Source organism: Myotis daubentonii, chromosome 6, assembly GCF_963259705.1.
Source record: "Myotis daubentonii chromosome 6, mMyoDau2.1, whole genome shotgun sequence".
NCBI lineage: Eukaryota > Metazoa > Chordata > Mammalia > Chiroptera > Vespertilionidae > Myotis > Myotis daubentonii.
Window position 1 is genome coordinate 26,137,784 of NC_081845.1, and position 15,987 is coordinate 26,153,770.

Below are 15,987 nucleotides of genomic sequence, written 5' to 3' on the forward strand. Positions count from 1 at the left end.
GAGGCTCCTCCCTCCCCTACCCCCCCCCCCCCCCACCCCACTTGTGCTGGGACAACCTGCATTTCACACCTGCTATAGGAACCTCTGCCGGAAGGACCCAGGGGTTACTTCAGCTACTATTTCTTTAGACAAAACAAGCCACATGGCCATACCTACCTTCACAGGGACAAGAAAGAGCAATCCTACCTCATAAGCAAGGGAGAAAATGAGAATATCCAAACACAACTCTAGTAAATCTTCCAAGCAGAGGAATAACACTGAATCTGAGATCTTCCAGATCCCCATTACCATTCCCCCAACAGTTACTTAATGTTTTATTTCCAATCCCTGAATGATGCTGACAGGCTTTGGATGTAAAATATACAACAGTAGTGACAGGCTAAGCCTGTGTTTCAGGAGGCTGACCATGGGGGACACTGCATGGAGGAGCCCCTTGAATGTCTGGAATCCAGACAGACCTGGCACCACCTACACCTCTGAGATCTCAGGGACATTTTCGCCTCCTGGAAACTCAGGTTCCACCTCTGTAAGCCCGGACTTCACTCCTCCTGGGAAGCTGCCATGAGCAGTAGCACGACCCAGTGAGCTGCTCTCCGAGGGGAGACTAGGTGAGGGTAAGACGGAACTTGGCACAGACACTGGCTCTATGTGGCAGATGCTCAAACACAGCCATCACTGGCAGAATATACCATGGAAACCATAACTACCTCCAACTCTCCCACTTTGAAAAGCCAGTAAGCAAGCCCATAACAAGATTTGTTTGGCTGCATAATTCTTTAAGTTTCTACCATTTTACAAAGGTGTTGTTTCCATCTTTATCAAAATATCATGAGGCTGTATTTTTTCCTAAGGATGTGCAATACCTACCTACATCATACTGGGATTCTCTTACTGTCAATAGCCTGGATACCTAGTTCTAACTGCTCTCAATCCAAAACAGAGCTAAAATATGTTAACTGATCTCACTGCAGAACTTACAGTCATGACTTAATTGGTTTTACATAACCTGAAGCCTCCTACTTACAGACATTTTATATAGGAAGGGTATCAGCCAGGTGGGCGGTGGATGTATTTAATATAGCGTGACTACTAAAGCAAGGGCAGTATAGAGGTTCCTTGATCTGAAAGTATGTGTTACGAGTTGAACTGTGTCCCCCAAAAAGAGATGTTGAAGTCCCAACCCCCGGTATCTGTATATGTGACCTCGTTTGGAAATAGGGTCTTCCCAGTCACAGTTTCTTTCCATGATGCTCTAAGCTTCCTGCCACAGGAAACAGAAATATTTGTCTTATGAATTATGAAACCCAGGTGTCAAATTTCTGGTAGATCCATATTTCCAAGCTCCTATCCCATTACTTATCCCTCAGATTATCAAGAACAGTTAAAAACCAGTTCTATTGTATGTCTTTACCCAGGACCAGAGGGCTAAGAGCACAAGTCCTACAATGTTTAGAAGAAAGGCAATTTTAGTTCACCGCTGTATTGGCTATGACACAGCTAAAGGATCTAGTTTAAGCCTCCAAGTAAGCACATCGGAAAAATTTACTTCACTCAAATACTATGCTTTATAAATATTAGATAACTTATTTTCTTAATAAAAATCAAACCAAGCTGCATTTGAAAATAGAAGAGATTTACCTCTTCTAGATTTACCTCTAGTTCATGAACTTACTGGAAGAGAAAAAGAAACCATACTGATACTGTAGTTAAGATTCTGCTTTGCGAGTCAAGCATATTGAATTTTCCAAAATTATATCGGTATTTTTCCTAAATTATTCAAAACAGATGAACGTTAGCATACTTAAATTGTCTTTAAAAATCAACAAATTATAACATAATTATAAATGGTCAAATGTTTAAATTATTCAGTAATTTGTAGCATATCGAGTGTGTTGAAAAGCTATGTGAAAGCTTAAAGCACCATAGATTTAATATAGATCTTTTCAATGAATATTTTCCTAGATAATTTGAAAGCAATCTTAATGATAGATTCCAAGTAAGTATGCCCTTTTGTTTTAGTATTACATTAATGATTCATTCTTTTCTCCCCTCTCCCCTTTAGGGTAATAATTTATATGTAGTTATATAGCAATACCTACAATGACATAAAAGAGTATTCCTATAGATGGAGTATTAAGTCCAAATTTATCTTCCAATAAATGCATATTTGAGACCATGAAACCATTTCTTCATCAATCCTCATGTCAATGATACTTAGCACCCTAAACACCATAAAAACATAAAAGGAAAAGGAGAATATGTGTGGGTTTAATGGTTAAGCCCAAGTCCCTCTAAAAGTTCTAAAAGTAAATATCTCCTCTCTTAATGGTGTATATAAGACACAATGTTCCAGCTGCTAGAGTATAATTTCCTTAAATGTGGATAAGAAAGAGAGGGCCAATCAGGGCCAACGACTCTCAATTTCTCAAGAAACCTGCTAACAACAGCCAGGTAATGAATGACAGCAGTCAAGAGTTCAAACTCTGAAAGTCAATAGTTGTGTGTTCAAATTCTAGCTTGCATTGAGCTAGTGGGGCTTAAGGGATATATTCCCACTTTCAAGGTACTTACAAATCAGTTGATAGATAAAGAAGTTCACATGACAATTTATGGAGCAGTGGTTCTCCAAATTATACCAGCCATGCCATCAATGTTTATTATGTTCAAGAAATAAGAGGATGAGGGGAGAACAGGTGGGAGAGGATGAAATAGGAAAGATATTGTGTAATGCTCTATCAGGGTTATCTAACCAGGAAATTTAGTCTTGGTAGACCTTTAGGGGAACTGACTAAATCCACATTGAAAAACTAACTAAATCATGGGCAACTCCCAAAAGATTTCTGTTCAGGTAGAACAGATGTCACAGGAAAGCTTCATTTTACAGAGAAACCTCCCAGAAAAAGTTTGGGGGAGGAATAATGTAGAAAAGAGGAGATGGTGATGGAATGCCATCTTTGTAATAAATGGGTTTCTTTGCCAAGAGAGGGGGGAGAATGATGAGGAGGCTGCCAAATTCCTATGCCTAAGTTATTTTAGCACAATTCCAAATGACTTCTCATTCAATTTACATAGTGTGTTTGGCAAAATAAAGTGATCAGGATGGGGAAGATGGAGTATTAGAGACAAAAAGCACACATTAATTGTGTCACCAGCTCAACAAAAAGGAAATGAATTTATTAGTGCTGACTAATAATATATTAACAAGCTGGAAAGAGTTCCTTTTCCCCTACAACCTGGGATCAGTGATGTTGATATTAAACACTGCAAGCCATCTCATTTTATGTAGAAGAGTAAAAAAAAAAGGTCATTTTGATCAACAACTCTCCCTATAGCTAAATCCTATTAGAGTGGAATACAAACCTTCCCCAAAAGTAAAGAATTAAGTATTAAACTTAAGGGGGCTGCATACAACTGTTAGCATTATTTTTCACTGCAAACCATGGAAAGCATGACTCTTAAAAGGTTATTTGCCATTGCAGAAAACTAAACGTTAGCATGTCCTCTCTTCACATACACGGATTGTTTTACGGAGACTTGAAGCACCCACGCCTACTGAAGCTGAGGCGAAGCTGCCTGATGCCCGGGACGAACGTGAGAGTCCGACGGGTCTGCCAGTCCTGGCCCAGCACCATCAGAGCACAGCCAAATGGGAGGTGGTATCATTTCACTTTACAATGAAAAAGCCCTATCACTGGCAGTAGCGGAGCATCACCAAGGTTACTCAATATCAAGTAGCCTGCAGAGATTCTGAACCAACACTAGAGACTTCAGTTGTTCAGTGAGTGATAACAAACCTTATCCACAGTACCTTCAATGTAGCATTTTTATGCTGCCCTGGGTGAAATATAGAGGCCACTCAAGTTACTCACTTTATCAGGAATTAAAATAGAATTGCTGAAACAGCAGACTGGCTACAGACACAAAAACAAAACAAAAAGCCTTTTGTTTAAACACTCCATAGTGCTTTGTTAAGACCTGGATCCTTTAAATGACTGTCTTTGCTATTCTGTCTTTTGTGTGTTGCTTAGCATTTAAAAAAGGGGGGCGAGGGACATGTCTCTTTACCTCCTGTAAAAGCAATGAGTGTTCACCTTTCCTTTGCTCTTGCACCTGACTTCCTCTCACAGGTTACTAACTCCTCTTTCAGGGCTACCATGCTCAGAGTGGTTAGTGTTACCAAAAATGTGGTGAGCCATCAAACCAAAAGGAGAAGTTCAACTGCCCCTCAGTATAGCTTTTCCAACCCATCAATTCCTTATTTTTGTCTGTGCTCTTCTCTTTTCTCAACAGAGAATTTAATCCATTGTTTCATCTGGTTGGGCAACTTTCCCTAAGGACATAAATTCCAAAATAAATACCTATATTTTTTGTCTTTGAAAAGTCAACCTAATTAAACTCACAAGCACTAAACGAGAGCACCAAATGAAAGCCATCCTTCTCATCAAAGAACTAGCATATAACTTCCATCAAGCCTCCAATACAACCTAATGAACAACTTCAACATTCTCTTGCTGCATCTCAAGAAGCGCTTTCTCCAATTCTGTGGAGGAGACAGAGGGTGAAACCTGACCTCTGCCTGCCTCTGAGCTCACTGCCTACCACCTCCTCAGGGAACATCCTCCCATTCTCTGTTTGTATCTGAAATCTCCCCTCCCAATGGTGCCTTTACAACAGTGTTCTAATTGGCTCCGGTTTTTAAAGCAAGCAATAATATCACCTCGACCCTGCCACCTCAAACTACCCCTTTTCTCTTTGCTTTGACAGCTTTTACTTTATTTCTTAAAAATTATTTGCATTCTTTTTCTGCTTATAAAAATAATTCTTTATCTCATGAAAACTGGCTTCTTCAATCCAAAGACTTCCTTGAAACTGCTCTCTTGAATGGCACCAATGGCCATGTAATGAGTTCAATGGCCTCTATTCAGACCCTCTCCCCATCCGTGAGTACCATGATGACTGCCCAATCCTCGTTTCCTCTCTTCTTCCCCAACTACTCTTACCAGCTTCTTCCCAACCCCTAAAATAACCAGGCTCAACCCCTCGCCCTCTCCAGCCCTAATCTCACCCCCACATTTTCACCAGTTGTAATGTGGCTTTGGCTCTCATCTCTCCCGAGTTCTAGACGACCTCCCCAGGACCTGCACAAACCCAACAGTGTTTATAGAATGAAGCACACACTGGGGTGTGTGCTGGGGCCATGCAAATGGCAAGCAAAGGTCCTGCTCCCAAGGATCTTGCTATCAGATGGAAAGATAAACATGTAAGCACAATTATGTAGCTTCGATTAATGGAGGGGTGTAATGTTCCGTGGGAATGTGTGCAAAAGTGTAGAAGGCACCCACCCAGGGTCTGCCCTGGGAAGTCCAGGAAAGCTCTGCGGGAACCAGGGCACCCACCAGGTTGTTCGAGGAGGAACAGGAGTTGGACAGGTGTGAGAGGTTGTGGGTCAGAGGGAAAAGGAATGGACTGGAGCGCGCAGTGAAGAGAAAGCGCAGACAAGACAAGCTAGCATTCCAATTGGACCTTATCTTTACCTGTGAAGGCCTGAGGTAAAGAACTTGGGTGGAGGGGGGAGAGAGGCATGGGGCTGGGGTGGGGGTGGGGGGGCAGGAAGGGTGATTTGGCAGGTGAAGTTAGACTAACGGGCCAGGTCAGAAAAGCTGCCAGGTGCAGAGGAAGTTAGGTTTTATCCTGTCAGTGATGAGGAGCTGATGAAGAATTTAACAAAGGAGAGGTATAATCAGGTTTACGTTTTAAAGACAACACCCAGGGACAAGGGTGAGACTCAATGATGCCACCATCGACCTTGTACGTGAGTGACTCATACATCTATCTTATCTCCCTGGCTAGCTTTAAGCTTCCACAGAAAGCAGCGACGTCATTCATCTTTGACTCACCTACAATATCCAGCCCAGTGCCGTCATTGTAGGAGCCACTGAGAAAATGTTTATGTCAACAGACTTAGATTTTAGACCACCCAATTTATCAGGACTTATGCTCAGCACTAAATTATATTTTTGTGTCAAATAAACTTCACACATAGCAGTTAAGTACGGAGAGGTCCATCAGAATTTCAGAGCTTAGACAGAAACTTGGAGACCATAACTTGTTTTGCAGAAGAGGAGGCAAGTATAAAAGTGGGATGTGATTTTCCAACGTCCCACAGACTCCTGGCAGCACTGGAATCAGCATGCTGGCCTCCTATTGCATCTTCTGGACCAGTTCGTAACAACTAAACAAGGTGTCAATGCTGCTGGTTTAGAAAGACGAGACACTGTTATTTCCTACCTCATTCAGTGGCTTTTCCAGAATAACTCACCCCCATCACCACCACCACCCCCACACTCCTTATTTTAGGCCTATCTTCGTTTACACTAGAAAATAACTTAAAATTCTACATGAAACACCGAAACCGGTTTGGCTCAGTGGATAGAGCGTCGGCCTGTGGACTGAAAGGTCCCAGGTTCGATTCCGGTCAAGGGCATGTACCTGGGTTGCGGGCATATCCCCAGTGGGAGATGTGCAGGAGGCAGCTGATCGATGTTTCTCTCTCATCGATGTTTCTAACTATCTATCTCTCTCCCTTCCTCTCTGTAAAAAATCAATAAAATATATGGGAAAAAAATTCTACATGAATGAATATAAGTAATTTAATGTTTCTTACTTACAAAACATTTAAAAGAATCTACCCTTAACCAGTGATATTTCACCTTCATCTTTTACAAATCAATTTTACTAATGGATTCTTCAGAAAGAATGTTAAGTAATGAACTAGGCAAAGAGTAAACTCTGCTGTAAGGGCTAAGTCATTGGTGTATTTAATATTTCCAAACCCTTATTTTCTTTTACTTGTCCCTTCTATAACCAGTGGCTTTTTTTTTAAATCCGTTCAGTTACCAATGACCTATCATAACCCTAAAAATAAAACATTCAATGCCATTAAGCTGAAACATGGTTATAGATATTAATGTCAGACAGGATGTCTTATGATGAAGCTTCCTTTATTTCTCTTAAATTTGAGTTTTAATGAAATCGGGAATGAGTTAAGCAACTGTGAAGCCACCACCTTTAGGCATCCATGAGCTAGTCTGCATTCCCTGTTAATTAGCTAAGGAAACCCAATCTTCTTTGGGCCTTTAGATTCCCAGAGTGAGCCCCGTCCCTATGACCCTTCTGAAAGCTGAGAGCAGCTGAAGAGGCATCCAAGGGATGGGCCCTCAGGGTCTGAGGTCACAACAGGCCAGCATGGGCTGAGGCTAGAAGCCTGATTTGAGTCTTCCATGGTCATCTATAAACTGCACAGTGGCTATAAACTAACCCTGTGGCTTCTATGCCCTTGGTCTACACACCTACAAAAGGAAAAGGGGATTTACTGATGAGAGGCCCTGGGAGCCCTCTTCCAGCTCTAGCATTCCAGGCATCTTCCAGGGGCTGACAGTGAGTGGGGAGAAAGGCAGCTTGCTCATGTGGCCGAAATAACCTCAGTGTTAACTGCCTGTGGCTGTCACTATCATCTGGCTGTGGCCCTGTTTTCTTCCCTCCCTCCTCCCCACAGCGTGTCTCTGGAGTATAATGGGTGGGAGAGAAAGCACCAGCTAAATCATGACAGCCATTTGGGAACGAGGGCTGAAATGTATGAAAATTTTACCTGTATTCCATTGCACTTAAATTAAAATGCATCCCTCCTTACCTCCACAAACTGCTTGCACTTTGAGGTATTTTACACAAAAAGTTCATTTCATTCTCATGTAAGCAGATATTATGATCTTTATTTTACAGATGAGAAAAGCTCAAATGGTTGCAAGAACAAAGTCAAAATTAAACTCAAATCACATATCCCTACTACACAACAGAGTCAGGATCTGAACCTGGATATGACTCATGCACTTTTTTGTTGTTGTCAATCCTCACCGGATTTGCTTTACAATTTATCTCTTAAGCTGTACATGTTTTATGTATTTGTCTGCGCTATGTCATATTTTTTTTAAGTGACAAGGGGAAAAAATAGAGGAAGAATTCAATGTTGTTAGCACAAGGTGGGCAAAGCAGCTGTTCCTCTTGAGTGTGTGTGAAGTGGTGAGCAGATGTATCATCCAGGAGAGCGCCACAGGCATAGAAAGGCTTCCCCCAGACAGTCCTGCACCCAGTGCCATGGGTCCCCCAAGAGGAGTATCTACAGCCCAAACCACAGGGGCCTGGGAGAGCCAGGGACCCATGTGCCCAAGGCATCCAGGTAATTCAGCCAAAGCTCCTCATCAAACCCAGAACAGAAGTACTGGTCTGAGTCAAGGGAACTAGGACCCTTCAACTCCTGTATCTCTTGATATGATGAATGTAACCCTCTGACTTTGAGTTAATAGGCCAGACTCAACATTCCTCCCTGTGCTCACACTTCCAATTCTAGAATCACAGAGCAGGCTGACCTGCTAAAATGGATTTTCTCAGGAAAGAGAGCTGTGACTAAAGAACGTTTCTGATACCAGCAACAGATGCTCTAGGAACTAATTCAGGCAGGAGTGTACACAGATACAGTAACTAAACTGCCTGTTACACATACTGTGAGAAAGTATGTTTACCTCTCTCCCAAGTTGGGCTTTTTGGGGATGGAGTCTTAAAAATAACATGGCTTAATTTCAGCCTTTAATATGCTCTTAATTTTCAAATGAGGTCTGCAAGTGTAAGAAATTAAATCTGAACCTTTCACTGAGCCTAGTATGGCCACCCTTTCCCCTCAAGTACCCTTTTCCCACTTAATTGTGGCCCTTTTAGTGAAACTAAAAAGTATCCAGATTAAAAACCCAGTTAGGCAAAGGTTGCTCATCACCTCAGCTAACTCTGTAGAAGTTCATGAAGGGTTCAAATAACTGTGGAGATTAAAAAGGGTAGAATTCTTCCGGAAATTCAGTAAAAAGCTGAGTGAATTCTTTATGGATAATGGGATCCATTTTCAGAAATTCACTATTCATTTCTAGCCAGATGTCCTGCTGAACTAATGATCAAAATACTGTTTCTGCATCCCGGTACAGCAGGTCCTCCATTAGCCTTCAACAATGTTTCATTATAATGTTTATGAGATGCTGCAGGAAAGTAACTCTTGTTTGTAACAACTAGCCTATAAAATTGGGGTCATTAGGTGTCATTTTGTTGTAGTGTCAAGTGAGAACTTACTGTATCTGTTTATCTCTAGTAACAAATAAATCAACAAAACCAAATCATTTGGCCAACAAATTCTACCAAATTCTCCAGAGACTAGCCAACAATAAATACTAAAGATCTCTGCTCTATTTGGACCAGAATAGAGATAAACTGCACATGGACAACATGTGCTCTGGGCATTCTGCAGACCATTTAAATGCCATGGAAGCCCCTCTCCTCTCCAATGGGGGAGTGAGAAAGTGGGGGAGGGGTCCCCCAATGCCATCCAGCACCTCAGACACATCTCCAGTACACTGCTGTCTGTTCGCTTCAGTCTTGACACAAGACAGCAAGAGAAGCTCTTCAAAGTTAGACCCACAAACTATTATCCATTCATTTAAAAACTCCTGTCATAGGAGATCACTGATGCTCAAATACTTAGTAAATTGTGTCTATTATTTGCCCCTATGTCCTAACTCAAACTTAGTTTTTTAATAACATCTTCAGTAAACCTGGTGCCTTCCTCAATCATTCTACTGACCACTAAGCATTTCTGTATTACTTTAATAATAATAAACACTTAGTACCCACTGTCTCATTGCCCTCTTTATTTTATGATCCTCAAGAGGAGAGCTGAGTTCCCCATAAAAACTGACACAATAGTTCATACAATGAGCACTTAATGACTGAAAAAGCAACTGCCTGTTTAACCCTTTTCGGCCTAACCTCGAGGCTGACTCACAGACCAGGCGCTAGGAGCAGGTCCAACGTCGAGCAATAAGAACATTAAAAAGTTCAACATTCAATCCCGTCAATTAATTTGGACCAGACTGTTTGAATTCCAAAAATAACATTGGACTGCAAAGGGTTAAGATTAAAGAGTAGTATTACTTCCTTAAAATTATGGTCAAGGTCATAGTAAGAACAGAAGGAAGAAAATAGATTACTCATTAGCTACTTTTCTAGATTTTTAAGCAAAGAACGTGGAGGTCAAATTAACTTAGACTGATAACTTTATATAACACTAGGGGCCCAGTGCATGAATTTGTGCACCTTGAAAGGAACTGTGGGCCGTGAGGCTGTGGTGGGCATAGGGGTGGGTCTCAGCCCATCCTCCATACCCCGGCCCGGCCCCTCCCACTGTGGCCCTGGGCCCCTGTCTGCCAGCAGCCTCACTCCTGCCCCTGCCGCTCCCATGCACTGACGGCGCCAGCCCCACTAGCATCCACTGACAGCATGGGGCAGCAGGTGTGCTGTAGCGGGTGGGAGCAGTGGCTAATGCCCCAATCACCCCTCAGTAACAGGGGGAGGTGGAGAAGCCCTCAGGGGCAATCAGGGCCGGCAGCTGCAGCTCGCACCCACTGAGGGCACCGGCGGGAGGTGCAAGCGGGGCCGGCGCTGGCAATGGGTGTGAGCGGCAGCTCTGGCACCAACAGAGGGTGTGAGCAGGGCCAACGCTGACAGTAGGTGTGAGCTCCAGGCGGGATCGCGGCGTGCGGGAGCAAAAAATTTTCAGTAACCACCAGAGGCTCGCCCCGATGACAGCAACCAGCGCCCTGCCGTGGTCTGGCGCCCCCGCTCACCTGCTCCACTATCCCACCGTGGCCAATGCCCGCCATGTCCCGCATACGCCCCTGGTGGTCAGCACACATCATAGCGACCGGTTGTTCGGTTGTTCCACCGTTCAGTCTATTTGCATATTAGCCTTTTATTATGTAGGATCATACCTTCGTAGTGTCATATATTCAAGGGCTGTATTTTTTCTTTGTAATCCTCACTGATAATGAGGCAGTAAGTACTCTGCACTCATTTTCTGTTTATCTCAGGCTGCTAACTTGGTGATGGGAAAGTGGTACCTGAAGTCCTGTACATGTGATTAAAATTAAATAAATGAAGAAAACAGAACTCAGATGCTCTTTCTTATTTCATCTTTGTCAACCACTGTTCTTAAAGTTATTATTTATCTACAACCTCTTAAGGAGTATTTAAATATAGACTTTAAAAGTTCAGCTTGGTTGGAGCATCATCCCACACACCAAAATTTTGCGGGTTTGATTCCAGCCAGGTTACATACCCGGATTGAGGGTCCGATCCCTGTTTGGGGCATGTACGAGAGACCAATCACTGTTTCTCTTTCACATCAATATTTCTCTCTCTCTCTCTCTCTCTCTCATCATTAAGAAAAGTTTGTCCTCTGGTAAGGATTTTTAAAAAAAAGATGAACTCTAAAAATTTTCCAAAGTTATGAAATTTTTTTTAAAATATATTTTTATTGATTTTTCACAGAGAGGAAGGGAGAGAGACAGAGAGTCAGAAACATCGATGAGAGAGAAACATCGATCAGCTGCCTCCTGCACATCCCCCACCGGGGATGTGCCCGCAACCCAGGTACATGCCCTTGACCGGAATCGAACCTGGGACCTTTCAGTCCGCAGGCTGACGCTCTATCCACTGAGCCAAACCGGTTTCGGCACAAAGTTATGAATTTTATTAATGGTAAATCCCTTCAATGAATCATCTTAGGGCATTAAAGCAATTATTAAAGCATTTATCTTTTCAAAATTAAATCCACATATAGGCAAAACCAGTGGTGATGACATTTCATTTGGATCTACTGAATAGTCAAAAAGAAAAGAAAAATCTAGATGTTTAATTTTCTAAGGGAAGGAAAGAGAAGCTCTGAGCTGGTACTTGAAAATACACAGAAGAGGCAGGGAAGCACAGTTTCCTGGAGAGTGTTCAAAAAAAGCTGGGCCTGAATATTCCAACTCATACTTGCCCTTCTGAAAGCATTCTCCACAGGCAGGCGGGCAGAGCAGAGGAACTTAACAATGGCCCTGCCTCAGGGGCTGGTCCTGGGCACAGTGCCATTTAATCCTCATACTCATTATTCGGGAGGAAGGTAAGCCAGAAGTAGACAAGCTCCTTGTCAAAATTTACGAAAGACAATCACTAGGAACTGAAGAAATCTAGAAGAAACTGTGGCTGGATTTAGGTGCATTACACAACCAACACAAGGAAGGCAAAAGTCAAGGTACAACTCCAAGGCCACACAGAGGAGCCTGACTAATGCCATTTTTTTCCTTTAGACTTGCAGTCACTAAGTATATGAGAAAGGTAAGCCAATAATGTCCATTTCTGGACAGCTGAATGCCAAGATTGTAAGACACATGATAGAGTAATAAGATACATACGAGAGCATCTAAATTCCTTTAATCTAAAAGATTAAAGGAACAAAACAGGGCTCTGATCTATGGTCTACATCAGGGGTCCTCAAACTTTTTAAACAGGGGGCCAGTTCACTGTCCCTCAGACCATTGGAGGGCCGGACTATATTTAAAAAAAAAACTATGAACAAATTCCTATGCACACTGCACATATCTTATTTTGAAGTAAAAAAACAAAATGGGAACAAATACAATATTTGTATTTGCATGTGGCCCGCGGGCCATAGTTTGAGGACCCCTGGTCTACATAGTTCTGTTCAGAATTCCAAATCTACTGTGAGTCCTTTGATAGCTATTCCTTCTCACTCTAAGAAGAAGTTATCCGCCTTCTCTAACTCCCGTATAGCAATTTATGGCCCATCTCGAGTATTTTTCACATTGTGATTTGCACTGTAAGTAAAAGTATAAGGTCCTTGAGAGCCAAGACCCTGACTTTGTATTCTTCGCTTCCACCAGAATAACAGATTTCTAACAAATGGTTGTTCAAGGCAATCGAGTGAATCGAATATGAGCCCTGCAGCCTGAGACTGTCCAAGTTTAAGCCCTAATTCTACCACTAACTTTGAGATGGTGGGAAAGTTTCTAATCTTTATGTCTCCATTTTCTTCATATGTAAAACTGGCACAGTAATTATTGTGAGGATTAAATGAGATAATACCTGTAATGGGCTTAGAATGGTACTTGGCATATACTTAAGTGTTGAATGAATGTTGCCTAGTAATCAGTAGTCATAGTAACAGCACCTTAACAAATGAATTAATAAATGACTGATATACATGAAAAAATTATCATAAAAATTAGAGGGGGTCCTGATGCTGGGTTTTCCTGGAATCAATGACAGTATTTCTCCCAGGTTTAAATCTTTCACAAAAAGATAAAATACAGGACATTCTGCTAAATTAAATTTTAGATAAACAACAGTATTTTTTAGTATAATTTTGTCCTAAAATTGCATGGTAAGAGAAAACTGGTAAGCCAGCATCTAGTAGAATAAGAACATTGGTTTGCTGTTTTAAAAAAAGTTTCTAAATCTTAAAAGTTACTCCCTTGCTCTGTTAAAGAACTTCCTTCTTTACCACCTTTAGGAAGGCCTCCTCGTCACACAGTCGCACGCACCCCTTACCACCAACACTAAGTTGAAGTGAAAATGAGAATTTTAAACTACATATAGGAGGACACTCTTTCTGTATCCTTCCTCTTTCTAAAGTCAATAAAAACATATTTAAAAAGTAAATAAACTGCTGTCGATTCTTTGAGGACATACCTGTGAGAGGCAGGTGTCTACAGAATCCAGAACATATTAGGCACGCAGGTTGAGAGTATTATGACATCTCACACATACTCTATGTTCATTATAAACAGGTCTTTTACAAATAACATCAAACTTATGCTTTCAATTCTAATGAACAAGCTTGCAGCTGGGATCTTACCCCTCAGCACTGATTTGAGGTTGAGCTTGGCTTGGCGGTGCAGGTCCTCCACACAGGGGGGCCTCGTGGTGGGAAGGAACACGTTCTCCTGCTGGTGCCAGGGAGCAGTGTAGTGGACTGTCCATCTGCTCTCCTCATCTAGGTTGGAAACCGCTGTAGAAAGAGAGTTACAATCAACCCAGCTGTCAAATTAAGTTTCACTGGCTCTACATGCACTGCATCAAGATGGGTTCTTGGTGCCCAACACATCCCTGGGTTAAGGGCCAGCGAGAGGGAAATGGAGCGAATTCTAAGTGAGATTTAACCTTAGACTCCAGGGGTCCTTCCCACAGTGTTCGTCTCTAAAGGAACCGGTGAAACTGTCCATGTTTTGGTAGAAATGTTTACTCAATTAATTGCTTCCTAGCATTTTAGACCCTCCCTCTAAGGCAGCGTTAGAAAATGATTGACAGAATTGATAGAGACCTCCAATTCCTACCTAAGGCCACCATGACAGGCACCTGCTATTGAATTATACAGAGCAATTGCTCAGTAAACATTAGAGTATCAGAACAGAAACAACTTCCTACTGAGAAGTTGAGACAAAATATTTCCTCCCTTAAGCATTATTTTAAAACACCAGTTATAAACTCAATTAAATTTAAAAATTAAGCATAAGCAGTCAATATAATTCATTTAAATAGCGTATTTAATGGTAGAAATCAATTTGTGCTACAAAATTTTCTTTGTATTTCTTGCTTTCATGAAATACTTTTATATTAATATGTTTTTTTTAAGTTCCATGTAATTTACTTTTCCCAACACAATCCAATTCAACTGAATTTTTCCAGCATAAAAGAGATTAAAGCCCTAGCCAGCTTAACTCAGTGGATAGAGCGTCAGCCTGTGGACTGAAGGGTCCCAGGTTTGATTCCGGCCAAGGGCACATGCCTGGGTTGTAGGCTCGATCCCCAGTGGGGGGTGTGCAGGAGGCAGCTGATCAATGATTCTCTCTCATCATTGATGTTTCTATATCTCTCTCCTTCTCCCTTCCTCTCTGAAATCAAGAAAGAAATATATTTTAAAAAAAGAGATTAAAGTATTAGGAGGGGGAATGATAGGTAATCATGAAAGAATGCTAAATCTCTACAATAATTTTTCTTTATTCCCCCCTAGGGCTTGAGACCTCTTTGTCTAGTTCACTTTCCTCGACAACACAACCTAAAACAGCATACCGGTGGAGCACCAAACAAATTCATCAACAATTTTTATAAATATTTTTAGAGAGAAAGAGAGGAAGAGAGAGAAACATCAATATGAGCGTGAAACATAGACTGGCTGCCTCCTGCATGCCCCCCACCAGGGATCGAGCCAGCAACCCTTTGATGCACACGGGATGACACCCAACCAACTGAGCCACACCAGCCAGGGAGCATCAAAAATTTTAAGTACTTTCCATATATCTGCCACCACAAGCCAAGCATAGAATAAACCAGAGAAGTACAAGAGAAAAACCCTGTGCTGAGTCATCTGCAGGTGGTGACAAGTATGACACCTGTAAAATCAGCAGATACTAGAATTGTGAGGCAGGGGCGAGTGTTCCCTAACCCTGACCGATGCTACAGAGTGCACACTGGGCACACCCACATCTCTGGTAACGAAACCATAAAACTGATTCTCAAAATAAAATGAGCAGGCATGCATGAACTATTCAACTTTCTATTTGAACATATTTAAAGTTAACACAGTGGACCTCATAGCACAGGTACTACATCCTATCTAATAATAGATAAACATGGTAATTAACCGTAACTTCGCTACCCTTCCCATTGGCTAATCGGGGTGATATGCAAATTAACTCCCAACTAAGATGGCGGTTAATTTGCATACATAGGCGCAATGCTGGGAGGCGAAAGGGGAAGGACGGAAGAAGCCGCCTGACGCTCAGGGCCGCCTTTGCCCTGCCCCGTGATCGGAGAACCGGGTGCCTTTGCCCACCCCCGGCCAGTGATCGCCGGAAGCAGGGGCGGAGCCGGCAACGGGAGCTGGGGCTCTCCTGCCCAGGCCTAACACCTAGGTCAGAGGAATTAGGCCTAGGCAGGGGCAGAGCGGGAGATCGTGGGGGCCAGGGGTGGAACCAGCCATCACGGGGAGCAGAGGCAGAGTCAGCGATCGTGGGGAGCTGGGGGTCCCCTGCCCAGGCCTAATGCCTTGGT

At 42.4% G+C, this 15,987-nt stretch overlaps 1 protein-coding gene across 7 annotated transcripts in view; it reads right to left on the minus strand.

Annotated features, from left to right (window-relative positions):
- The window catches only part of NHSL1 (NHS like 1), a 203,519-nt gene that overhangs the window by 39,023 nt on the left and 148,509 nt on the right, over positions 1-15,987 (minus strand). For all 7 annotated transcript variants that reach the window (XM_059700460.1, XM_059700458.1, XM_059700466.1 and 4 more), the window contains exon 2: positions 13,793-13,945. In XM_059700460.1, the coding sequence (XP_059556443.1) occupies positions 13,793-13,945 (153 nt within the window). The remainder of the gene's footprint in view (positions 1-13,792; positions 13,946-15,987) is intronic.